The sequence below is a fragment of the Hirundo rustica genome, chromosome 4 (genome assembly GCF_015227805.2).
Source record: "Hirundo rustica isolate bHirRus1 chromosome 4, bHirRus1.pri.v3, whole genome shotgun sequence".
NCBI lineage: Eukaryota > Metazoa > Chordata > Aves > Passeriformes > Hirundinidae > Hirundo > Hirundo rustica.
Window position 1 is genome coordinate 45,250,485 of NC_053453.1, and position 27,816 is coordinate 45,278,300.

At 36.0% G+C, this 27,816-nt stretch overlaps 1 protein-coding gene across 1 annotated transcript in view; it reads right to left on the bottom strand.

Annotated features, from left to right (window-relative positions):
• Nucleotides 1-355: 355 nt before the first annotated feature.
• Nucleotides 356-27,816, bottom strand: part of EPYC (epiphycan) — a 28,358-nt gene continuing 897 nt past the window's right edge. Inside the window, exons 2-7 of the mRNA XM_040062566.2 lie at nt 17,470-17,582; nt 7,381-7,534; nt 4,234-4,392; nt 3,442-3,644; nt 1,781-1,876; nt 356-526 (exon numbers count right to left, since the gene is read on the bottom strand). Of these exons, the coding sequence (XP_039918500.2) occupies nt 356-526; nt 1,781-1,876; nt 3,442-3,644; nt 4,234-4,392; nt 7,381-7,534; nt 17,470-17,582 (896 nt within the window). The remainder of the gene's footprint in view (nt 527-1,780; nt 1,877-3,441; nt 3,645-4,233; nt 4,393-7,380; nt 7,535-17,469; nt 17,583-27,816) is intronic.

Sequence of the window (27,816 nt, forward strand, 5' to 3'; positions counted from 1 at the left end):
ATTTTTATTTCTTTATTTACTGGGTAATAGTTAGACTTTATATGTAAAATTATTTAAATTTAGAATTCATACATTAGATCTGAACAATTCACCAAAAATTTGGTATTTGCATTGTTTTTGTAGTAAAGTATATTTTTTGGTATTGCTAAATAACATGCAGTTGGGTAGATAATGAATTTGTCTTTAAGCATTTCCTAATCTTCTCAGTATCTTAGTAATCAATTCCAATATTAACAGAAATATTTCCCAAATCAATGATATTTGTAAAAATTTTTCTAGGTTAATGTAGCAGTGAGTTAATGATTTGTCTCTAGAAATTCTTACAGCATATGACAGTCTTGGCTGCTGTCAAAGCTTAGATGAGGTTACCAACTGGCAAACGGGGTAGACACATGTATGCATAAGGTGTTTTGCTCAAGTTGATGGGATTACCATCCAGTCTGATGTCTTCGAGAGCCCTACGCACATAAGTAAAATCTCTCATTTTGCAGAAAGTATCTTCATGCATCTCTTGAATGTTGTTGTTCTAAAAGAAAACAAGCAAACAAAAAAGAAGCTATCAGAATAGTTTCATGAAAGTAATTTTTTACTCTGAAACACCATTTATGGATGCATCTGCAGTGTCTAGAGAGATACTTGCTTGAACTCAAGGGCCCAGATTGTGGCAGCAAGTCCTCAAAAGAGAAATCTTCCAAGCAGGGGAAAATTTATTGGCCAGTGCAAAGCTTCAAAACTATGTAACCCAAACCATGTAGCAGAGACAGCTTTGAAGGAGGAGCCTGGTAGAAGTATAGAGCATTTTCATTTCAAAATTGTAGTGAAAATCCTTATTAAGATGAATTTGATCCACAATAGGCCAGTCCAAAAACTGTAGAAATATAATCATCATCCTGACATCTTAATATACCTCAACCTGCAAAGGTACAACTCTGAAACTTGATCTGTGACAATTTCTTTCCCCCAGGCCTCTCACATTAGTTTAACTCACATCCGTTAGCATCTGGGAAAATCGAACGCTTTTGGTTTATTCCTTTGATTTAAATTGCTATTTCATGCCTTATACTCACTGAGCTTCTGTTCTTGAAGCAAGCCATTCTCAACAATGAATTGCTGGAATACAGCATTTTCAGGAAACTGGGACTAAAAATTTCATCACCTAAATGAGGGTTTCCTGAAAATTCTTCCCTTCTCCATTCCTTTGCTAGTGAAAAATTGATGTGGAAAAAGTCCAGGTCACTAACTTTTTTCTGTACCACATAGCACTGAATATTTAATTTACAAGCACAAATAGGTGAAAAACAAGTAAGCTAGAAGGCAGAGAGATTCAATAAATTTACTTTCTGAAAGACAGAGGTTGAGTGATGTGAGGTACATTATGTTGCTTACTGAAAGGTTTTTTCTGTATGATGTAATAAATAAAAACCTCTGCTAAACGAAACTGTAAATTGTACCAAATTATACCAAATTGGTACAAGAGAAGATAAAGGGAAAGAAGCAGAGCTGGAAAAGGTTAAAAGGAAGAATTCAGAAAGAAACTATTAGATAAGAGTAATTCTAGAATTTGAATTTTGAAAAATTTTGTATTACAAATTCTGAAAATTAGCTGAGCTAAATTTTACTTCTTTGAAAGGCTACAATCACTAGTTAATTTTATGTTTAGCTTGTTTTGTCAAGTAAGAAGACTTTTGGATAAAAAGAAAAACACAAGACAAATGCTTGCCTTTCCCAGTCGTGAATACTATTTGAGCATGATATAAGGAGTCTTTTCTTTGTAGCCTACCTGAAGATGAAGGGCTTGGAGGCTTTCAGGGAGTGGCAATGGAATGTGATCCAAGTTATTGTCAGTGATATAAAGATGCTGCAGTTCATCCAGATTCTAGAGGAAGATGGATAAAACAGGGGGAAATGACAGACATATCTGAAAATCACAGGCAAGTAAGTTTGAAATCTATCAGTGCAATGAACACCACTGGATCACAAAATATTTTGCTTCCACATGATATGCTGAAAAGACAGAAATTCAAAGACAGTAATAAACTCTGATTTGCATAGACTCAGAATGGTGCTGATAAGGGTTAGGTATTCAGATTAAAATGGAGGGGAAAATGTTTTTCAAATATATACAGAATTATTAAAGATGTAATTTTAATGATGTTGTTGTTTCCTTTCTTTTGTGACAAGGCTACTCAATTTTGCAGAAGTGTATTGTGGTGAAGCAAATTATAGCTGTATAAGAAATGCCTCAGTTAAAAATGCCTTTCTCATTCCATTTCAAAAGGTAAATGATTTTCTCCCTTGACTTGTTGGTGGAATGAGTGTAGAGAGGTCTGTCAGACACCGTAGCTAGGCTGCTCACAGTGGTCTTTGAAAGGTCACAGGAATCAGGAGAAGTACCCGAGGACTGGAGGTAAGCCAGTGTCACCCCTTTCTACAAACAGGGCAAGGAGGATCTAGGTAACTACCATCCAGTCAGCTTCACCTCAATCCCTGAAAGGTGATGGAGTGCCTCATTCCAGAGGCCATCTTGATCCCCATGGATGTCAAGAAGGTGTTTAGAGGTAAAGGTAAACCACATTTGACCAACCTGATTTCCTTCTAAAATGAGAAAAAGTACCAGAATGGATGAGGGGAGAACAATGAATATTTTCTACTCTGACTTCAGCAAGGCTTTTGATGCTTTCTCTCATAGTATACTCTTAGCAAACTCAGGAGGTGTGGACTGGAGGAGTGGAGAGTGAGGGGGATTCAGAACTGACTGAACGGCAGATCCCAGAAAGACATAATCAATGGCACAGTCTAGTGGGAGTTCTGCCACTAAGGCTGTCCCTCAAGGTTCAGTATTCTTTAACATGTTCATCAATGACTTGGCTGGAGGGACAGATGCCTCCTCAGCACATTCACTGAAAACACAAGGCTGGGAGGAGTGGCTGTGCAGCCCTCCAAGAGGACTCCAAGAGGCTGCAGAGATGGTCCAAGAAGAACCATCTGAAATTCAACAAAGGCAAATGCAGGGTTTTGCACCTGGTCAATAATAATAATGCCACACAGCAGTACAGGCTGGGGGCTGATCTGCTGGAAAGTAGCTCTGCAGAGAAGAACCTGGGAGTCCTGGTGGACAACAAGCTGTCCCTGAGCCACCAGTGCCCTTATTGCCAAGAAGGCCAATGGAGTCCTGGGGTACATCAGGAAGAGCATTGCCAGCAAGTCAAGAGAGGTGATCCTGCCCCTCTACTTAGCCATGGTGAGGCACATCTGGAGTGCTGTGTCTTGTTCTGGGCTCCTCAAGATAAGAGAGAGACATGGAGCTCCTTGAGCAGGTCTATTTGAGTGCTGCAAAGATGATTAGAGGACTGGAGCATCTCTCTTGTGAGAATAGGCTGCACTTTAACCACATTCTCTGGAGAGAGGGAGAAAAGATTTTCCCATCACACTCAAACTTACTTTAAATGCCTCATTTGGTATCCCTCTGCGACCGAGCCTGTTCTTACTAACATCAATGAACGTTAAGGTGGATGGTAACTCAGGGAGTTGCTTTATCCTATTGTCACAGAGCACCAGCTCCTGAAGTTGGGGCAATCTTCGGAAGGCATCCTTGTGGATATCTGATATGAAGTTTGCAGTCAAATCAATCCTCTTTAAATGTTCTGGCAGAGAAAGAAAATACAACAGACTTATAAGAATGTCTTTCCTGAAATTTAAAAAAAACCCTGCCTGTGTCATTCTTTATACATCTTTCAGTGAAAGGCTTCAAAGTTAAGTTTTAAGATTTTGGTGCATTGGAAATCTTATAAATTCATATCTTTTTGGAAAAATGACAAAGGGAAATAAACGTATTTTCTACTACCTTGTTTCACATTTCTTTATTTCAATACATTCCTGTATATAAGAAATTTGATATATTGACTTCTTTATAAAATACACTCAAGCACTTTTTCCAATTAAAAAAAAAAAAAAAAGAATATTTGGGGGGTGTTATCACTTTTCTAAAGATGATTGCAAGTAACATTAAAAAGATCAATGATCATTGTTATTTATAATAATTCAAAAGTTTGACAGAGAATCTGCATCTAAAATATGGACCTTTATGCTCTAATGTAACAAAATGCATGTGCATTTATGTGTAAAATTTACCATAATCAAACATTATATAAAAATATATCACTATATTTTTAGTTGGTATGAGCCAGAAATAACAAAAATTAAAGTTGATTTCAATAATACTGCTATCCATACTTAAGTTAGCAAAGTCATTTCTGCTGATCTTCTTGATTCTGTTATAGCGTGAATAGAAATATGTGGTTTTTTTAGGCAATGGTGGAACAGCATCAAGCTCACGATCATCACAGTAGACTGTGGTGTCTAGGCATGTACACAAGAGGCAAGTGGGAAGACCTATCAAGGAATTTGAAAGAAAACACATTGTTAGAAAGGAAGTGTATAAAAATCATGCATAAATTACTACAATGAAATGCTCACATAAGCACCTAACAATCAGACTATGTCTATGGTAAAGTTCATTTCTCATTCTGCTTTGATCACCAAATCATGTAATTGCAACAGTAAAGTGATTATTTTTAAAATTATTTTTTTCCTCCCTATGCCTAGAATAACAATTAAATTGTTCTAATAAATTGTTTCTCAGACTGTAATACAATATTTGGTGACAGCAACCAACCAGAAGTTGATTTCCCCTTGTGATGGGTATTTTGAGATAAATTTGTGTTCTATATGTTATAAACTATAAACTGTATTACAAGCAGAGGGTTCCCACCAAACTGTGGAAACTCTCCTGCTTCCCAAGAAGGATTTGCAATTGTAGAGACTCCCTCAGATTTACTATTAAATGAAATCCATCCTCTTAACTTTGGCATATGGTCTTGTGTGGCTCCGGTTTTGCCCCAGCTAGCTCGAGAGACAAACTGCAGTTGGAAGGGATTTTCCTCAGGGTCCCAAAACCCAGGAGCAGCCAAGAACCTTTCCCTTAGGAGGGAGAGCAAGTCCCCGTTGATGGCAAAGGAAGGTCTGCACTTGATCTGAGGGTGAAACCAGGGCTTTATTCAGTCTTTCTTCTGTCATCCTGCCCCAGCCTGGGTCAGGAGCCCCTTCCCACTCCCAGAGCCAAGAGGAAAAGCCAGCCACGTGGCCTGGGCTTACATCCAGGGAAGGGGCTAAACACGGGTACAAGCCACTACCCAATTAGGAATAAGGTGGGAGTGGAACAGGGTTGGATTACATTCCAGGAAGGGAACAGTGTGAGAGATGGGCAGGGACAAACTTGGGATAGTACATTTTCCAGGGGAACAGGGGGGTACAGAAGAAACCATTACAAAATCCAATATAAAAATGAAATGCAATATGAAACCAAATAATACACAGCAACAGTCTTGTTTGTACCTTAATTCAGGCAGATGCATAATCCCTCTAACAATTTTAATAATAGGATTTTAACATTTGTGACACTGACTCTTGATACATCTTTTCCTGGATTATGAGTATAAATCAGCATATCTGTTTATCAGCTTTAATCACATAGAAATACTTTTTTGTTTCATGTTTTCCTCTTCCTTGTAGCAGATGGATTGTTTGCTCTTGCAGGATATATACTATATTCTATAAAATAGTAGGATAATTCAGGAATATGAAAATGTTTTTCTTGCAAATTAGTTTTTCCTCCAGATCAGATTTAGCTATATGGGAGATGTGCCTTCTTAATCTGCCCCAATTGTCTGTAGGTAATTGAGGTGCCTTTTGAGGCAAGATTAAAGAATCAGTAACCAGAGTACTCTTTTATTTTTATGTGATAATCTCTATTCATACATCCAGGAATACAATTTCTGGAGATATAAGGGTATTTTCATGCTTTCCCTAACTTTCTCCACAGGACAGATTAAACTGGCTGGAGAGAGAAGGTCTGACACAGGGTAAAAAATATTCACACTTTGAACTATTCCAGCAAATCTAGGCCTAAATGAGTATAGAGTTAAGAATGGCTGATAGTTTTTCATATTGCAATATAGTACCACAGTATGGGGAAAGTGTTTCACCCTGTCCTATTTTTGATCTTGGAGGAGTGGTATTTTTCACCTATTTCTGCTGGATGCGGAAAAAAACAGAGGTAGGGGAAGGATTCAAAAAGATATCAGCAAGAAAAATGAGCTTTGCATAATGGTACTGAGCCTTGTAGTCTTCTATTCAGTACCAGGCCAGTAGCAGCAGCATCTGAGAGGAGAATGTGCTGCTAAAAAAAAGGAAGACACAAGAGAAATCTGATTTGATATATAGAGCATTTCTTTAGTTAATGCACTACTTGATTTGCATTCAGTACTGGAAAATATTGAGAGATACAAAATTCATCGTATATAATATTTCCAGGACTTACTGTAACATCTTGTAATTTTCAAAATTGAAAAAAAGTATAAACCTTTTTTTTTTTTTTTTTTTTTTTTCCCTAGAAAATCCTGGGAAGTTCTCATTCCATTTTTATTTGTTTTGACAGGGTCTATTTTTTTCCTGTTCAAACTCACTTGTAGTATGTACCAAAATAAGACTGTGAATTATTAACATTTTGGAAGCAGAAACTCTGGGGTTTAGGTTTGGGTTGTTTGTTTGTTTGTTTTGTTTGGGTTGTTTTTTTTTTTTTTTTTTTTTTTTTTAATTTTCTTCTATGGCACTCAACTGTAGTGTTGGGCATAGTAAAAAGCAGGATTTTCCTGTTACTGTACTGATCACCATACAACACAAAGATCACTCACAACAATGGATCGCTCTAGTGAGCTTTACCTAGTATAACTAGAGCAGCTTCTGACAAATGCCAAAAATTAATAGTTCAAAATTTGTGTGGGAGAGGATCAGATTATGTTTTGCAATTTTCATCCCCCTGCAAGGTTTATAAAGTTCTTATTTCACTGTAGATAGTCAGAAGAATTGAAAATCTTTTTCACTAAAAAGTTCTAAGTAGCTCCCTTTCCTTAAGTTTTTCAGTTTATAGTTTTCATGGTCAAAATTTCTTCAACATTTTAATTATACTTTGTATTAATACTTTTATAAAAAACATAGCAAATCATTGTAAGTAAAGACAGCTGATAATGATATTGAAATATAAGACAGAAGAAGAAGTAGTGGTAGCATTGCCAACCATCAGCAAACTTTCAAGATGTAAATCTTCACTGGCACGGTTGTTTTCATAGTTAAATAGTATGGAAACCTTTTGACTAGGCACCTATCTGACTTTGGAGCATTCAGGGTAGGTATGTTGTATCTTTCTTCAGTAAGAGACATACAGAAATTATGTGCTTCATTTTCAGTAAAAAAAAAAAGAAAATAAAATGGGCTTGCTCAAAATCTAAGCTACACACAAAACTATTTCACTTTCCTACTAACCATCTTGTGTCTGGGGTCCAAGAACCCCTGACCCCTGTGCTGAAGACCCGTCAATTAATTTTGGCGTTGATGCCTCATCTTCAGTTTCTTCTGTCAATGGTGCAGAAGAATAACTCTCTTGAATTACAGAAGGTAGTTCTGTCCCAATATCTGTCTAGGGAAAATTAAAAGAAAATGTTACTGTTTACTTCCTGTGGAAGCTGTTTTTCTTCCAGTTATTCATATTCTCCCACTAGAGGTCATATGTTTTCTGAGGTTTAGTGCTTGAGTTGCATTTTATCCAGGAGCTATAAGGAATTCTGATGATATATAAACATTACATGAAAATCCAACATACTTACTCACTTTTTATCTCAGTGTTTTGAATATTTTTTTATGTATGCACACATGCATATACTTCCTTACTGAGAATATATAATAGCAAAATTATTTTTCCATATTTATTTAAAGATAAATTAGATTTGTCATAGAAATTGATAAACTGTGTGTGAAAAATGAAATTTTGTTTAAAATATCAAACATGTGCAAGTCATTTACCATAAAATTGTAAATTGTACCATTATAAATCCAATATAGCTGTGCAGACTGCTCAGAACACTAACATGATTTAAAAATATTACTAAATAACTCTAAACTCCGACATCACATACAACTTTCTAATATGTTAAAGACTCTGGTTAACTATATTCATTAGTAGCTGTATTATGTATTATGAAAAAAATGATATAGATAAAAATAATGGATAAAACCTGGGTTTTAAAACACTTATAAAATTTGGAAGATCCTTGTGTGGAACTAGGAACTTTTTTTTTCTTTTGTCCTTCACTCAACATAATTAGTCAAAGCAGTAAATTTTTTCAGGTTAACTTTAATTCTAAAAATGCATTCTGTTGATTTTCCTCTACAACAATTGAAGATAAAAATTAGGATGTAGCAATTTTCTTGTATCACATCACTGGTCAATAAAAAGAGTATTGCAGACTTGCCAGGCTTGTTGCAGAGTGATCTATGTTAGCAAAGGGCAGAGTTGTTTTCTGTAATCACCCAGATATAGTTATATGATCTTTGCAAATTACTTTCCCACTGTATCTTCATTTTACCATATGTAATAATATTGTTCAACTGAGCCAGAGCCACTTTTAAAAGTGCACTCTTTATTCTTTAAATCCAAAACAATTAATTAGTGTCATTATAGGGTTTTGCACATCTGAGGTGCTGTTAAAAATGTAGATAATGCATTTAACCCTGTGGGTGCTGCAGTTAGCACTCATCTTTAACTAAGGCACAGTCAAATAAAGGATTTTGTCACAGTATCATTATTCCAAGTGCAAAGGCACCAAAGCCCAAAATTATGCTTCAATTTTCATCCACTGAAGCTTTCTAGCACAACACCACCACAAAACTACTGAATCCTGAGTCTTTCACCAGACCAAGCATCTCCTTTTTTGAGACCATCCTACATCCTACTGCTTTCTTTGCTGTCTCCATGAAGTACCAATTGTTGAAATCAATCGCAGCAGTGTTCATAAATTCTAATTGTAAAAGACAGGTGAAAAGTAATTGCATCCAGACTGGCCAAATAGAATTTTAAAATTTGATTTTATATGTAGACCATAGAAGTTAAGGGAAATAAAACACCTGACATATCAATTCCAAGCACAGGCAAAGCTTTGCTGTATTTGATCTTTATTTGCATATCTTGGTATGTGTTATATATTTCATATGTAACCAGCAGCTCAAGGGATATGATTCTGTGCTTCTGCTCTGTTCTTGTGAGATCCCACCTGCAGTACTGCATCCAGCTCTGGAGTCTCCAGCACAAGGAGGACATGGGCCTGCGGGAGCAAGTCCAGAGGAGAGCCAAGAAGATGAAGACAGGCTGAGAGAGTTGGGATTGTTCAGTCCAGAGAAAAGAAGACTCTTGGAAAACCTTATAGTAGCTTTTCACTACCTAAAGGAGACCCACAAGAAATCTGGAAAGAGACTTTTTAGAAAGACATGTAGCAATAGAACAAGGGGGGATGACTTGAAGCTGAAACTTTTATATATAATTTAATTCTGTACTGTGCAGGTGCTAAGGCATTTGAAATAATTTCCCAGAGGAGTTATGGATTCCTTTGCTCAAGGGAAGGTTGGATGAGGCTTTGAGCTACCTGGGCTAGTTGAAAGTGTCCCTGCCCATGGCAGGGGGGTTGGAAGTAGAAGATCTTGGTCCCTTCAAACCCAAATAATTCTGTGATTCTATAAACCATGAAAATTTTGGAAAAAAACCCACTTTACATCTCATAAGACTATCTTGCAGCATAGCTATATATCATTACAAGCAGAATTAAGCATTATGATCCCAGATTGCTTTAGAACATCTAAATAACTACCTAAAATCTAATTTTTTTGTACATAAATAATTTGGTTTAGGTTATATAGTGGCAATCGGTTCAAATATTTTATATCCGTTAGTTTCACTGAAGAAAGAGAACATGAAAGCCATAAAAAACCAATACGCACTCTGAACCCACAGGCTCAGATATTGACTAAGAATGTTTTAGGTTTTCTGTATATTCTTTAGTTGTATTCTACTAAGCCACAGATATTATTACTAATTAGAGTTTATGGATAGAAATGCTCCAATATAGTTACCAAGGTCATAACCTCACAAAATGCAGGGTAAACAAATGAGCAAGATGACCTTCAGCTGAATTGGGTAACTCAAGTTGATGTAAGTAGTAGTAAGGATGTACCTTGTCATTCTCTTCACACAAGTACACAGTGTTACCATCTGCAGCACTGACAGTAGACAGCTTAACCAGGAATGGACTTGGGGACAAATCAAAAGAAGGCTTTGGGAACAAAGGAAATGGGACAGCTGTTCTCTGAATGGAGGAAGCCTAAAGGGAGAGATACATTCCAAACTTTTATTGACCCAGATTAGTACTGCACTAAAGTTCCTGCACATGCTGTCTACTTCTTCACCAGATTTGTGGAAATCAGATAAGAATCCCTCTTCTGAACTTAGGAATTAAATCCAGAGATTTTAAAATCTGTTAATGTCTTTATATGCAATTTTATTCTACTGAACGTAATATTCTGCAGAAGAATATTTTCAAGACAGACATTGTAAATAGGCCTCAGGCCAAGATAATTTTTCTTTAATTTTTTTAATGGAATTTTGGTTATCTACACTGTCTGCCACCTTTCTGCATATTTGGGGCATATTTTATGGAACTTACTGTCTTGGGATTTGTGATTTACTTTAGACTTTCTGAGGGTTCTTAGTTGATTAGTCACGGTAGCTGTTGGGTAGCAAAGCAGAGGTGCTAACCTCTAGCACTTCCATTCCTACACTGTTTTCTCTTTCTTACTGTAGGATGTTACCTAGATTTGTAGATATGCAGTTGAAAGTCTTCCAGCAGTTTTCCTGCAAATGCACTAAGTCTGGGGTTTAGGGAAACAGTTCCAAGTAGTTCGCATTATCTATTCAATATCCTGCAGTTGCAAGTGTCATAAGAAAATAAAAATTATTGATGTTAACTCAATGATGTTGCAATTTTTATACTTATAATGGAGTAGGAGTTCACTAATATATGTGCTTTACATACCAGACCCAGAGCATGAGCAGTATTTTCTTGCTGTACATTACTTGGACTTTAACCAGTGACCTAAACGTAAAAGTCTGTTTCCCATTATTGGTCATCTGATCCATGCAGCTTTGTATCTTTCACAAGTTTGATAAATCATGCAAGATTTTAACAAGACAAAGATGTTTCTTGGACTATATACTGTACAGAATAATCCCTCATCTTCCAGATACTTGTTTATTTTTGGCAACTGGACTTTACTAAAAAAAAACAAATTGAAACATAGATAATTGTATATCATTTAATGGCATTATTTTCCATAGGGTTTTTTGGAGGGGGCCTGGAATTAGGCAGGGAGTGGACTTGTATTTCATTTGATACTTTAAGAACTACTCTTTGTGAAAAATCACAAAGCAGGAAGAATATTGTAGAGAAATACAATAAAGTATGTTTCTCTTTGCTAATAGCTGCAAGTCTTCAAATAATAATCTGCCTTTCAAGACAGTTTTAATGCACGACATAAGAAAAAACTGAAGGAGTATCACATCACCTATCTTTAGATATCCATGTGGTTAATTGTTACCCTACTCTGCCTTTGGAATCAATCAAGAGATTTAGAGAATACCAGTGCAGGTTATTCCCAGAGCGTGCCAAAGGATAGCTGATATCTTTCCTAAAATTTCATGGAGTACCTACTTTTTTCCCCATCCTATATTTATCCAATGTGACTCCATTTTCTAGTGGAAGTTCTTAGTGTGGCTGGCCAATTCAGAGGCATTTTCAGACCAGGAAGTTACAAAAGTCAAGAATGCAGAAATCAGAACACATCAGTAAAGGATAAAATGCAATTGGTAAAATCCCATGTGCAACTTGCCATCCATAGGCTGGGCATTAATTTACATTAACCTTGTTTCACAGTCAGTACAGAATGAGACAAAACTTCTGAAAAGCAGCTCCAGATATTGGCTACAGAAATTCCTTTTAGGGTGGGCTCTTTAGGTATCTGTATCTCACCATTGACAGTAAAGGAGGCGAGACAAACAAAAGACGGAGAGGCTCAGGAGTTTATTTTATGTGTCTTTTTTATGTGTCTATTTTATATCTACATATTTTAGGATCAAAGCTGATGTATTACATGTGATAAGTTTAAATCCACAGGAGAATGTAAAGTGTGTTCTGTTTCAGTGTTTCTTTTACTGCAAAAAATACATTTATTACACAAATAAAAATTCAAAACTTAAAAAGAGGCAGTTTAACCTTGAAGGGACAGTTGTTCCACACAATGACCCATCAAAAGGAACTGGTTTCTCCCATAGCTGTTCTGAAACTACCAAAGGCTTACAAGAAAATGTCTAATTATGGTAGAAGTTATTCATAGAACCACAGAATAGTTTGGGTTGAATGGGACCATAAAAATCATCTATTTCCAACCGCCTTGCCATGGGCAAAGATGTTTGTTTTCCTTTCCAAAATTGGCCTATACTTGTTACTGAATTTTACATTTAAAGACTTATTTTCTCCCAGTGTTCTATCTTATAAAGAAATAGATTTGTTAGTCACTGCAGACAAGTGACCTGTAGTCAAAACCTTTCTGAAAAATGAGAAAATCCTCTGTGGGGATAAAGCTTCAAACAATAAGTTTGATTCTCTTATCAACTATGTGGCTATCTGACTTGTACATTACTTGTACCAATGAATAGGATTTCTTAAAAAGGTATATGATGTTCTGAAAAGTCATTGTATATCCACTTTGAAGTCTCTTATTTAATCAAATGCTATGACAGAGATTAGAACAGCAGTGTCAGCCTCTCTCAACTCTGCAGAATGGCAAGGATGAGTTCTAGTTCAAGTGCGGCTCCTCTTCGTGTGTGTTATGCCAACAGGAGAGACAGTTTGTGTGTATGCACACAGACATGAGCAAAAGTGAGTGAAACTCAAGTTCTGAGCTTTGTGCAGGGACCAAAATGCCCTATTGTTAGTTTGATTCAAATTCAACAAACTATGAACTAATGCTAATCAAAATGCATCAAGTATTAGACTTTCACTGTGGTTTTTTCTACATATTTTGTGAATCATACTTTACAGCTCATGTCTTTTATGTAAACAGACCCAGACCCACCTGTATTTAACTCCCTTGCTTTTCTGCTTATTCGGTGCTAGGCAAACCATTCTTAATTAAGTGCTCCTTTGCTTTTCAGCCTCACTGATGGCCTGTCTTAGCAATTAAAATATTTTTATGATGCTCCTATATTTTAACTTCTTATTTTTCTAAATTAGTTTTTCCTACTAAAGAAAAATTGACTGATTGTTTAACAGACACTGTGATAAAATCGCAGTGCCATTTCAGCTTTAGTAGCTGATGTATATAAGAATCTTTCTCCACAATCAGTTTTTCCTCACACATTTTCCAAATAAAGTTTTAGCTTCAAAGAGAGAAAATGTGAGAAGATCACACAAAAATTCCTTTGAGAGTCTGGTTTGATTCTATTCATTTTAAAGAAGGAAACCTCACTTTGTGTATGTTTTCAGAGCCATTGTGAGATGCAGTCTTGACTGTAGCCTCTGGACCCTATCATGATATAAATATTAATTCAAAATACTAATGAACGGTAAACAAGAGGGAAGATACATCAGATCATGTTTATACTGTTGTTACTGTCAGAAGAAAAATCCAAGACAAAGCTTGTACACTTATGGTGACATTTCTTTGATGTATCTTTCTCCTTGAGGACTTTAGATTTCTTTCCTTGATAATAGGCTTTTCTTTTACACTGCCTTTTTTTAGCCATTAGCTGTGAAAGAGTTGATACTGCTGTCTTAATGCCTTGATGCACATTTTATTTCTGTACAGTTTTTTCAGTAATAATCTCCATTTGGATGTAAAGCATTAGCTAGGTCTTCTGTGTCTTACTAACCTGAGATCTTGGAAACCACAGATTTTATAATCTATACTGTCACCTAACACCTGAATACATAGCTTTGTTTAAAGGTTCAATGCAATTTTCACAAGTAGTTCACAGCTACAATTACTTTCCCTGTGCAAATACTTGCATTGAAAAAGTATTCCATGTATACATTAAGTAACCTCTCCCAACCTTAAGATTTTTCTAGAATCTATGACAGAAATAGACTTCAAGTGGAAGAATATCTAGAAATGTTCTCAGAAACATACAAGAAACAATACTTCCAGAGTATGAGAAGTAGCAAAGAAGTCACAAACTTGGACTCAGTCACTCTTAGTTAACTGTATTAAGGAGAAATTCTCATACTAAGTCTGAAACAGATGTCTATGGTTCATCAAAATTGAGGAAAGTAGGTGTATGGGGTCAGGCTGGGATGGAATTGATTTTTCCCATGACATCCCTCAGTGCTATGCTTTGTCTTTTCAGCTGGAAAGGTACTGATAATGCACCAGCGCTCAGCGCCTGCTGAGCAGAGCTGGCACAGCACCAAGGCTTTCTCCAAAATTTCCCTCTCACCAATCGGGCTGGGGTGGTCAAGATATCAGATGGGGATGCAGCCAGGACAGGGGACCCAAGCTGAGCAAAGACGGCATCTGGTCAGCAATAAAAGATGAAAGAAAGGAGGCAATGAGAGCAAGGGGGTGGGCTTTATTATTAAGGTATTTGTCATCAGGAGCACCTGCTACACGTACTCAAGCCCTACTACTCTGGAACTTGTTGGCCAGTTTTTGGTGTAGAGAATAAATCTTTTGTTTCCCTTTGCTTCTGCACGCAGCCTTTGTTTTTCTTCATAGAACTGCCTATATGTCAACTCACATAATTAATTTCTTCCCCTGTCTGTCTGAGAAGGGGAAGTGAGACAGCATCTTGATGGTCACACACAGCCAGCTAAGGCCAACCCACGTCAGCAGATCCCAAGAGAACGATTCATACTTGTCTTGGACCATGGTCTTGGGATGCCAATCCTAATTTTAACCAGATAGAATGAGTGGAAAGAATCCCTTTCTAATTACCTTTAGGTCTTCCCTCACTTTGGTGATTATACATCAAATATGTGATTATAGTACCTAATGGTTTGGAAAAGGACATGCTGACATAGGTGCTTTAGTTTAACTCCTTGAGGTGCACAGGTAATTAATTCACGTTGGCATTAACAGGAGTAGCACACTAAATCTGTAATAATACTAGAACAGGTCAGTCTCCTGGACCTTCTGCAAATCAGTTGGATACACAACTTTGGTAAAGTTTGCATTTTGCCAGTGAGTCTAAAAATGAGATTAACAGAATGACTTATACTTGCAAGTAACTGAATTTTAAAATCTTACATTGAAGACAGCAACAACAGAAAATGGTCTTTGAGTCTTTTTTCCACCATTTCAGAAGTCTGAAGACATGATTCAGAGCTCTCTAAAGGGAAATTCAAGTCTTAAAGAGCTACTGCACACAGGCTAGATCTGTTGAAGGCCTGCTGTTTGTTTGAGCCTCTGTGGTATTGCTCATCATGTAAACTAATCATAATGAAAACTAACCTGTGACCTTAAATAAATATTGAATTTTACACATAGACCCACTTGTGTTGTTCATATCATTATGACAACAAGATTTTAAGCAGTAAAGTCATAACCACAATCAAGAAATCAAATGTATTCTGCTTAAAACTTGAGTGACATTAATTATATTCAGTGATTAAAATATAACTTGCAAGACTGACAAGCCTTATCAAATAGTACACTGACTTATCTATAAAATTTTCTTGATTTCTACAGCACTGACCACTCATATCTCCTGGGATATGGGGAACTATGAATGCTTCAGATTCTCTTGGGTGGTACATGGTATTAGGAATGTAAGCAAAAAAAGATTTTTGCTAAACATCTACAAAAAAAAAGGGCTCTCACAGGCAGGTCCATCCATATGCAAGGCAAAACTCTGTTCAACTGCTGTGATGGATGAACTTCACCTGATAAATTTAAAAAAAGGCTATCTGAAGAGCTCAGCAATGGAATAATCCTGCTCTGGAAAGAAGCTCATTCGTTTTCCCTGATTCTGCCTATTCCATGCCTTATAAAAAGAAAACAACCTATCCTTCACTCAGAAACAAGTAAAGGGCCACCCCATGTTTTGGTGTTATAAGACCTCACAGAGAGAGCACAGCACAGAAAAATCCTACCTCCCATTCAATGCATTACTAAGATACCTGTTTGAATGAGAAAAACTCAGTGATGAGACACATTCAAAATAACTTCTCCCATTTCTGGGAATAAAGCAGTTTCTGTAGGAATAATAAAGGCTTCATTTCTAAGAGCAAAGAGAGACAGAAACTGTGGTTTATTAATCAATGTGAAATAGAGCACAGCAACTAAAATTGGTAGTGACTTTATCAGGAAAGCAAGCTCAAGCAGGATCAAGTAGAGCACAAGAGTGGTGCAAGGGAAACAAGCCAAAGGCAAGTTCCTTACAGCAAAGTTCTCGTCAATCCCTCTTAGGCACTGAAAATTTATTTCTTACAAATTATAAGGTTCTGGTATTAGTGCTAACTTTAAGATTATTTTTATCTCTACAGTTCTCCTGATTTGGAATACAGTTATTCTTAAATTGTCTGTGTTCTTTGATTTCAAAGCTGTTATACAATTTCTGTCTCATATTGATGAAAAGGTAGCTCTTGTACCTCCTGCTGTAATCATGAATCTTTCAAAGGACTGCATTTTCATGAATTATGCATTATGTGAAAAAAGTACTAAAATATTATATATAAAAAATGAAAATTCCTTATTATTTAAATGTTATATTTTTGACTCAATTTCTATCACACACAATCCTGAATCACAGAGTGCTTATATTACCTTCATGGAAGTTGTGCCAATGTCTAATCAGCAGGGTAAGAATAAAATTAATGTAGCCTTTTAGTAATTGTAAAGAAGTAAAGGATTGTAGAAGAGGAAGGAAACATTTAAGTCAACAAGTGGAGTCCCTTGCATCTACAGGCGCTACATATTACTGGCTCATACTCTATCAGAATTTCAACAGTTCTTCTTCATTAATTTTTCTTCATTAATTTTTCTTACTTCCCTGTATTAAAATTCAAATGCTTTCCCTTTCTTTTTTCTTCCTTTTGCCACTTTCCTAACAGCAATAGAAAGCATTAGCATTTGTAGCCTGAAATACTTGTACTGAACATAAACCCAAGGAAACAGCATTTTGCAACCTCACTTAATGGGAAATGCTGGAAATCTTGTCTCAACTGCCTCTGTGCATCACTCAGACAGATAAATCACAATGATGACCTCCAACAGAATTTGTGAAATTGCATGGAGACCTGAGGAAATCATGATACCTTTCACCTACTCTTTAAGATTGCCACAAATAAAATCCAAATTAGAATATATTTTGGCAGTGTTTGTAGGTTAGGAAAAAAGTGAATGAACTGCAAAGGCAGTAGAAACCACATGAGTAGATTCGTCTGATTAGTATTTTCATGGCAAAGAAAAACTGATCTGTAACTACTGCATTTATGCACTTTGGAAAGACGGAATAAATTAAGTTCTAATTACCTCTACTTGGTCAGACTGCTTGTTTTCATCATAGGCAAATGGATGAAGCAGCTCTCTAAGTGGTATGTCATAGAACTCAGAATCATAAATTATGGTATCATTGATAGGGGCAGCTCCAACAGTATCAAAGAAAAAAAATCCCAGGAAAACTTTTACAAAGGTCTGCATTCTGTTTTCTTTTCTGAAAGAGAAGAAAATGGACTTGTAGGTACTCTGGTATTGACAAGGAATCTATGACAATTTAATGTCACAAATACAGTACTTACAGTACTTATATAAAACCCACAATATTTATGGTTAATAATTCATATTTATTTATGGTAATTCATTGGTATTCTTCCTGGAGAGTCCCTGGATCTGAGAATTCCATGAACTCTTTTGGCCATACTCCTAGTCCTATAATTTAGAAAAGACCTGTTGAATTTTATTGTTGTAAAAATAAGCTGACTTCAATGAGAAAGAGTCTGAATGGTATTTTTCCCCTTTCATCTAACTTCAGCTCTTTTCATTGCACTTAGATATGGACTTTTGAGAAACTAGAGAAAAGGTAAATTATTATATTACTTGTCTTTATCACAATAAATAATCTTCTGGAATGTATAACAATGTAATATTATATCTCTCCTCCATTATAAAAAAACTAAATTGAATCAATCAAACAAAAAACAAAAACTAAAATTAAAATTAAATTTAAATTTAAATTTAAAATAAACCACACAACTCCACAACCCACACAAACACAACCTGCCCCCTCGCCCCCCCCGCCCCCCCCCCCCCCCCCCCCCCCCCATCTACCCATCAGAAAACATTAGAAACTCTGCTCTCTCTGGATAAGCATAATCAAAACACTTTTCACTTGTTAGTTGTTTTGTCAGAACATAATTTTAATTGGGGTGGCATGTTTGGACCAGACTTTTACAAAGGTCTTGGACATAAAATAAGAAAATAATATGTGTCCTCCATAGCCCCGTGGACAGTAGTGCCAGTAGTCTGAATTTCTTCATTATTCAATCAGCACTGTTTTTAAAGTAGTGAAAAACTGTCATGTATTCACCTGTTATCCTTGGAAAACAGAACTGTACAATTAAATTATCAACAATTTAAAGCTCTATAAAATTGAATTATCACCTATTTAAAGTTCGAGAATTTTGCAAAATGGTAGAAAATTCATGCTAGGCTCGAGCACTTGTGTTTATGCATTCCCTTTTCCTTGTAAGTGATGCATTCACTATTATCATATAAGATGCCTGACACAAGGCTCTATTCAGCATTCTTTACTTACAGCTTTATTTGTCTACAGCTCACACTAATTTCACTAAAAGCACAGTAATAATGTGCAATGGATAAGTCTAATAAACTATCCTCCTTATGTGATGTCACTCTTAAATATTTAATATAAAAAATCTAGCTACTTATAATAAAGTATAAGAAATACATGAGGGTGGTTTGGTTGTTTGTTTTTTTTTTTTTTTTTTTTTTTTTTTTTATGTATGTACTGAGCAACAAGCTGAATTTTACTTCATGAAAAGAGGTCTTTATAAAGCTGGTTTAGGCATGAGGATATGAAATTCCTCTGGGTATGGTCAGTAGCACAAGGCGTTCATTTTTCTCTCATTTTCTTTATTCAGAAAGACTTCAGCTGGGGCTGGAAGAAGCTAGAGTCACTGGGTCTTGTCTTTGAGAAAGCTCAGATGAATTTCACCTATCAGTGTTAGGTTCCAATATTGCTAAAAGTATTCTGCTTTATTAAAAAATTAAATAAAGTAAAATAAAATAAAAATGCAATCAATCTCTGAAATAAGGGAGTATGCTGGAATTAGCAGGGTTTTTTTCTGTCTTTGTTTTCTGCTGCCTATTTTTGACAGAATTGGTTTTGGTCTTGCCTTTCCTTTCCATGTAATTTTTCCCAGATGATTCAGCCATAAAGGGAATTAGATACACAAAATGTAGTACTAACATACATGGTGTAATTTTTCCTCTGAATAAACAATTCTTAAATAAAACATTGCTCACTATGCAAAATGGTTTCCTTGTCACAACTCCTAAAAAGAAAATATTTTAAAGGGTATAAATCTTGGTAAGTATTAATTTTTGCATATATAGAGAAAAAACCAGCAAATATCTGTGGGGAAAAAAACAAATGTTTACCTATGGCTGTAGTATCTGCACAAATTTGCAGGGTTTGTGTGTCTCTATTTCCCTTTCATGTAATATATTGGAATGCACTGTAGAAATATTGGCATCTGCAGTAGCTGTAAGATCAAATATTTTGATGAAGATTATGTACACCTCTCACAGGAAGGAACTAAGACATATCCAGGGAAAAATAAATAGTCTCCACAATCTGCAAGCTCGGAATCAGTATTAAGCATGATAAAATAAAACAAATACTAGTATTTCAAGCATTACAAATTCAGCTAAGAGAGAAGTGCCAAAACTTACCTTTAGCTTCCACTGTCTCAAATGGGATGGATTTACTCAGAATGTAGAGCCAGTGGTATTAGACCCTGACCAATGGCAGTGGCATTCTGGGGCTGTGGGAGGTAGTACAGCTTCTACCCTCAGCTGAAGACCTCAGCTCAGGGCGTTTCTCAGACTTCAAACACCTTTATATACGATTTTGCTGAACTAAATTTTTGGAATGCCAAATAAAGATCTGTAGTAAGGAAATGGCATTAATTTCATGCAACAGATTTTTACCCCTTCTTCTCAAATTTCTTGCTGCTCCTACCAATATACCAATAACACTCAGTTGTATTCTGGAAATAACATTTTTGTGTTACCTGTTAACCTACAAATAAAAATTTGTTGGTGTCCAAAATCAAGGCTGAAGCAAATTGGGTTATATAATAATATTTTTTCCTATATGTAACATCGCTATTTTGTGACTTATATGTGATAATGTTCTATAAATTTCCAGCTACTGCAGATATTATCTGGTATGTATTCAGAAGTACTTTTCCCCCCTTTACTTTCCTGTAAGTACTTATGAAGCAATGCTCCTAGAATATACTATTTCCAGTGTTTTTCTTCTGAGAGAAAATGCCACTTTCTTAATAGATATGAACCTCTACCATATGCTGCAAATTATGGGCATACACCATAGTATAATATGCTCTATTACACAAGAAACAAGTTTTACTATATTAGCCTGTCAGGCTATCTTTTTTCCTAATTGCATTTTCTTTATTATCAGTTCCTACTTAATTTTGTACTTTTATATTATCAGTATTTGTACAACATGCACCTATTCCTCTGAATATTTTAATCATTTTTTCCAACTCCTCAATGAAATATGCCTCCTAATACTGTCCGCATCCAGTATCAACGACAGAACCTCTCCTGTATCTCTGGAGGGATGTAAGATTCATGTATAAGGCTCCAATGCACTAAGGAAACTTTATTCCCTTTGCTTTATATAACTTCCACAGCAATTTTTTTTTTTCCCCCAATAAGGCCATCTTACTGGGCAAAACTTACATGAAGTGCTAAAAGCACATCAAGAATTTCAAGCTACGTGCCTTGTGGCAAGAATCCAAGATGTTTGTCAGGGTTTGGCCCATAGGTCAAAGGGTCAAAGAGAAATAGCTCTGTTAGCAGATAGGTAGAGGTTAGGGTGTTTTGGGACATACCAAACAGCTCAAGGTATCATGTGCTATTTTGGCAATTGAGTCAAGTCTGCGGTGGCCGTTCTTGTATGACAGAGTTTAGCGTGAATTGCTTCTATGAAAACAGGAGTCTTGAATCATTATATCAGGTATATTTTATTTATTTATTCACTTTATTTCCCATTGCAAAAGCATCTTCCTCCATGAAGAATCAGGGCAGTAAGTACAGTGAAAACACAGCATCCTGTTGCTCTTCTCTTTCTTCAGATCAATAGCCCCAGTTTACTCCTTAATTTAGTGATCTACTTGCTTGCGATGCCTGTGTATGCTCCTTTCTGACAACAAAGCAACATCTATACCTTCTGCAGCAAAAATTTGTCATTCACCTTCTTAGTGCTCCTGATAATTATGTTGTTCCATTTGCGAGTTGTTAACATTATTTCACTTTTAAGTATAGTATTTTCTGCTGTCTTTGATAATTTAAGATTTATTCTGCTAAAGCCTCACTTCCAATGTGTCTCCTTCATTTACAAAACATATCCTCTCTAGGCAGGTCCAGTATTCATTGCTTTCACTTGTGCAAAAGATTCCAATTTTTTATTCTTTATTGAAGGAAAATTCTTATGTGTAACAAGTTATTCATATAACTGCTAATACTTTTCTTCATTCTCACACAGCTAAGTAGATTTAGGCATACTGAGACTTAGGCCTTTGTATCTTTTGGTCTGTAGGTTTGCTTTTTTCATTTTATAAGACCAATGAAGTTCAAACCCCTTTGTGTCTGGATCTTAACTTTGATTTTAGTGTTATACTGTATTCCTGTCAGAATACGATATGCTTCACTGGCCTTGTTTTCCAGAAACATTAAGCAAGTAAAATTAATTGAAGGCAAATGTTAACTTACAAATATTGGATTTCTATTTTTTTGTTTGAGCTAGGGAAACTTATCTGAAAAAGAATATATTTTATAAAAAAAGTTTTACAAACTTACAGGCATGATGGTTTGCATAGCACCCAAATAAGAAAACAGTTTTGTTTGTTTTGGTTTATGCTTTAAAGAACAAGAATTTGGAGACTGAGTGTTGTATCTGTAGGGGACATGCCTTAGTTCATGCTGAAATTAATGTTTGGCAATTTGTTTGAGCTTGGGTGACAGAAGTCCTGATGATCCTAGAATGAGCTAGAAACACATGAGACCCAACAACAACAACAACAAGATAACAGAAAAGAAAGACTACTTAGAGGCCTTGTGGTACTGCTGAAAAAAACCACCCAACCATTTGAAAAAGCTCACAGAAAATTTGTGCTTGAGTTGAAAACTGATTCAGATCACTGCATGCATTTTCTGAATCCTGTTATCACAGAAGACAATGAAATTCCTAAGACTGACAAAAAGACATTTGGAAGCAAGCTTTTCATGTCCTCTAATCAGTCCCGTCACTGACACTTGGGGTTTTTTCCAGATCTTCTGGCCTTGTGCAATCCAAGTTATTGTCTTGTGAACTTCCTCAGCCGTCTTTAAATCTTTCTGTCTGACTTACTTGGGCTTGATTAAAAGCTCACTGAAGTTAATAGAGAGTTCCATCACATTCAGTGGTTTTTGGGGTACTGCTTAAACTGGAAGCATACCCAGCTGTGACCATTGCATAACATGCTCCTAGTCAGATTGTATTCCCACAGTATAATTTCTAGAAGTAGTAAATTAATTAATTTATTCCCCTGGGTTTTTAAGAGGGCTTTGTTTCCATTTCAGTTCTCCCAGTTCTTGGAGGTGCAATGACTCCTAAGTGTATTCTTGAACTCAGTGCCAAAGCCTCAGGGTCGTCCTATTCTTGTTTTTCCAAAACTTTGATTATAAAGCACTGAGCCTTTGATCCAGACTGTCAACATTCACTCATTATAATCTTTTTCTTTGCTTTTTTTTTCTTTCTGTCCTCACAGATTGATCCCCAGGAACTTATGACAAGAAAAAATGTGTGGAAAAAATGCTAGTTTTGCCAAAAAATGAAAAATCCTGCTTGACTCTCAGAAAAAGCTTGGGTATTGTACCAACTTTCCCTCTTGTCAGCTTCTTGACCTGCTGGTCTGAACAGAAACAGAGGTCTGCAGTCTACTGTGCCAAGTCTGGAAAATTCTAGTACCAATTTTTAACATGAGCAAGATATGTCCAGCTTTGAAAGGAGTGACAGGGAAATCCCAAAATAACTTGTCCATTTTGTTTCACCTTGGCACCTGGCTAAAAGGTTGTCCTGGTCTGAAGCTACAGTGTAAGAGTAATAAAGCAAAATAAGTTAATATGTTGATGAGTTTTCATCTAGAACAGTAGTAACAAAATAAAAGGTCACCTCCTTCTGGGCCAGGGACCAGTCGTACTTAAGGGGGTGGTAATACATGAGTGTTCCAGCAAGTTCAACTGTCTCTAAAAAAAGTCACATTCAGTTTCCTGCAACTTTTTCTTATTCTGTGACCAGAAATACATCTGTCAGATGGACAAAATGGGGTCACTCATATTGTGTGGCAGAGACAATCATGTTTTGGTCAGAAGTCCATGAGGTCCATGAATATTTCTCAAAATATGCTGTGCCTCATGGGCTTGTTAATATTATATGAGGAAGCAAATTAATGTTTGTTTTCTTTGAGTTTACTGTAGACAAGTGACTGCAAAGTAGATGTAACTCCTTCTACAGACATGCCAAATTCTTTGGAAAGACATGTATTAGTGTGAATTAAAAAAAAAATATTTTAGGATTAAAAAAACTACTTTTCAAACAATATCTTTTTACCTACACACATGTACCTTTACTCAAATACTGAAACAGGCAAGTGATCTATCAAAGCAGATTCCTACTTCTCTATCCTCTCCCTATGCCTATGGAACAAACAAACAAACAGTCAAGAGTGTTCAGTTTCACAGAAGGAATCAGGCCAAAATACTGGCCTGAATTTATTGGTTTTACTTTTCTAAATAAAAGTAGTATTTAGTATTCCAGATTATGCCCACTGAATGAAGAATTTTACTACAGTGCATAGCAAAGAGCACTCCCTTTTTGCACTTGGATCAACCATCTTTGACATCCTGCTTCTCCCAGTCATTTTATATGAAAATCCTCCAACATTTTCATGGATGTTACATGATGTACCAGTGTGTCTGCTTCATGTCCAAATAAAATATTTCCTCACCTTTTTTTTGGTCTGTGACTTTACTATTTCCTGAATCATTATATACCATTCATTTTCCAATCTTAGATATGTGGTCAGAATTATACTGAACAAAGGAAAAGCATGATGTGAAATGCTGAAAGTTACTCCAATCAGCTTCAGGGCTAAAATTCAAGCCAGTATTTTGGCCTGATTCCTTCTGTGAAACTGAACACTCTTGACTGTTTGTTTGATTGTTTGTTCCATAGGCATAGGGAGAGGATAGTGAGGTAGGAATCTGCTTTGATAGATCACTTGCCTATTTCAGTATCGCTCACATTTCATGAATTACTGGATTGTGGAATTCTGTTCACCCTAGGGCCCTGGGAAAAGGAGAGCATCATATGAACCTCACTGGGACTAGGGAGCAAACGCTGGATAACAGAAAAACAAATAAATCAGAGAGAAGGAGAAAGGAAGGAAATCATGTGAATGCAGAAGGGATTAGCATTTCCATTTTGCTCATCAAAGTTAAGAGAAGTACAAAAGAAGGATTTAGAGTGCTCCAACTGTTCCATCCCCTGTGCAAATTAGCATAAACAGCAGGGAAAAGAGAGTTAAACAGAAAATGTGAGACAGCTACAACTGTTTTTCTACCAAAGTCTTGTTTAGATTTAATTATTTCTGCATAAACAGTGAATGCAAGCAATAAAAAGAAGCTTTTTAATGAGTCACCAAAATAACTACCCTTTACATACAGATCTACTCAAGTGTCTTATTCCTCATGTTTGCCTGACTTTTTTGTTCTTGATGGCAGATTTCAATTCACGTACTGTTAAAGCCTGATATTCTTTTCCTCTATGGTTACTTTGTCACCTCTTACTTCCATTGTTGATGCACGCAGATAGCATATGACTTTTTCTTCTCTTCTTCAGATATATATTGCTGGTTTTTTTGTACTGCCTATCCAGCTGTTTGGTTTTGGATTTGGGGTTTTTTGGTTGGTTAGGGTTTTTTAAATATTTCAGAAAAAAAATAGCATGCCAATTTAAAATTTGTCAGATGTATGCTAGATCTGTCTATTATTGTCTACTAACAGTAAAATCTCAGAATATTTTCGTGCAGTCTGGTCTACCAGACTGATGAATTTCTAAATGAGCATTCAGAGTATTGCTTTCTTGCATATGGAAAGACCATATCTATAGTCTCGGACACATCATTGCCTTCAGTACACTTAGAATTTCTTAGCTGTGAAGAAAAAGCATTAGTTTCAACTGAGACCATGCACATTTACAGTAGAATCAAACAATCCATAGTTATAGCGACAGAAATGGATGGCTCCCACTTTTCTTTCAGAAAGGGCAATTTAGAATATTCAATATCTGCTTCTGAAGTTACTGAACCTTTTTCCTAACTGTGAACAAGATCCAAAACTTATTACCTTTAGTCACCTTAAGCCGGGCTTGATGTAAAGTTCAAAGATCCTCCCTAAATACATTGCCAATTTTACATCTCTGACATTTGTTTGTATAATAAGCCCACAAGTTAATTCCATCCTAGCATGCTATTCACTCCTTCTGTGTGTTATAAATTTTAAAGCAGATGAAAAGCTTCTTGGATTGTTACTATATACTGTATAAGAATAAACTATATTGTTAGCCTAGAAAAGCACTTTGGAAATCAGAGAAGTCCAGTTATTCAAACTCTGCTAAAACACGTCTGAAATACACTTTATAATAAATTATATTCCTTGCACTTCTTTTTATTTGATTAAAAAGTATCAAGAGAATATATTTTTTTGAAGGATATTTAGTAATTTTGGCTTTGAAACAACTGGAAGGTTATACTGAAATATATTTTAAATCAATGTTGGTGCCTAAGATAAAAATTTTCCTGTCCCATACAAGCATGCATATGAGAGAAGGAAAAAATATTTTTTCTGAAGATTTTTGTGGGGAAATCTTAATGGGTCTATTTCTTCTGCCTTGTTACTACTCCTTCCATACTTTTTAAATGATGGGCTACAACACACCTGAGTTGGTCTGTTGGGTACGTGCATGCACACAGACCTTTGCAGGTTATACCAGAGCTCATTCAGGAAGGCAGTTTCAGGAATTCCCAGTGAGGCTGAAGGCAGGAATCAGAGCTTCAGGCTCACACACTTGGGTTCTGTTTCACTCACATTAGACAGACTGTCATTCTTCTAAAACCAAATTTACAATTTGCTGTTTAAGAGGTATAATTTACATCAGTTTTGAGAAGGAGCAGGGAAAGAAATTGCTGTTCTTTCTTTAATCATACTTGAGTATAAGATAGTACTGCTGAGTATGCAAGCATGTGGTGTTGCAAAATGGTTTTTATTAGTATACAGAGCTATTGTCTGCTGTTCCAGCCCAGCCTGCGGACTGGTGGTGTTACACCCTTTCAGGAAAATGCAGTTCCTGGCCCCAGAGATGGAAAATTTCAGCGTGTTTTTACTTAGCTAAACAAGTACAGTTCAGAGCTGGGTTATCATATTTATCTCTAAAAGACAAATGATATTTTCCTTGGGATTTAAAAATAAACCAGAAGCAAAGTTCAATAACACAAGGATTTGGAATTCAGTAGAGCACAAGCTCTGTGCTCTATGTTGACATACCCATTTTTTCAAATGTAATTGTGAACACTATTATACTACACTCATTTCATGAATAGAGAATGTAAGAGATTTTTTGTAGCATAATGTCCTCAATATTCTGGAAAAATTGAAATTGATGTAACAAATTAAACTTTGTTTTATTATTAGCATAAATATTTCCCAGTTTCCTATGAAGTTTGAAATTGTATGTGTACTCTTAGGTTTGCATTTTGTATTACATATATTAAAGTGGTTTATACCCTCCATATGTGCTTCCAAAATATCAAAAAATGTAAAGAAGTTGGCATATCCCATTGCAGTTGACTGCCTTCAACTAATCCTACTTTTGCAACGTGTTCTCTGCTTTTATTGAATTTATTGCAAAATGCATAGATATTAATAATTTGTAGTGTCTTAAATTTTATGACAGTACATCTCTCTATCAAGTAATTCTCACACACAGTGATCCAAAGAAGTTACATTTCCTCCAGACTGTAGAATACAATCTGGGAATTATTAGTGCAGTGTATAAACCAGTCATTTTAAGACTTTGCTCAGTCACCAGTGTGTCAGACATGCAGTTAGTATGCATGTTCTCAAAATATCATTTGACCATTTAATGCATTGTCTGCTTTTGGTTGTTTCTTCTAGAAGAAGCCAAGGTAGTAGCTCTGAGGGCTTTGATCTCAAGGAAAGCTCTGCTTACCTTAATTTACATTGCTCTGATCTAGTATATTGGAAATATATTAATTCTCTTACTATCTTATGGAATCAATGTACAGGTCCTGATAGATAATCCAGCCCTCACTATAACACAGAATTTCAGGCTCTATCAACTTTGGGATTCTTCAGCTTCCACAGCTGAAGGCAGAGAAGGAATGGTGGCATGCAGTGGGTACATGGGAGGTGGGTGCTGTGGTCAGGGAACACAGGGCAGAAGTCAAGGAGCCAGTTGCTCAGAGTGAGACAGACATAGTTGGTCTG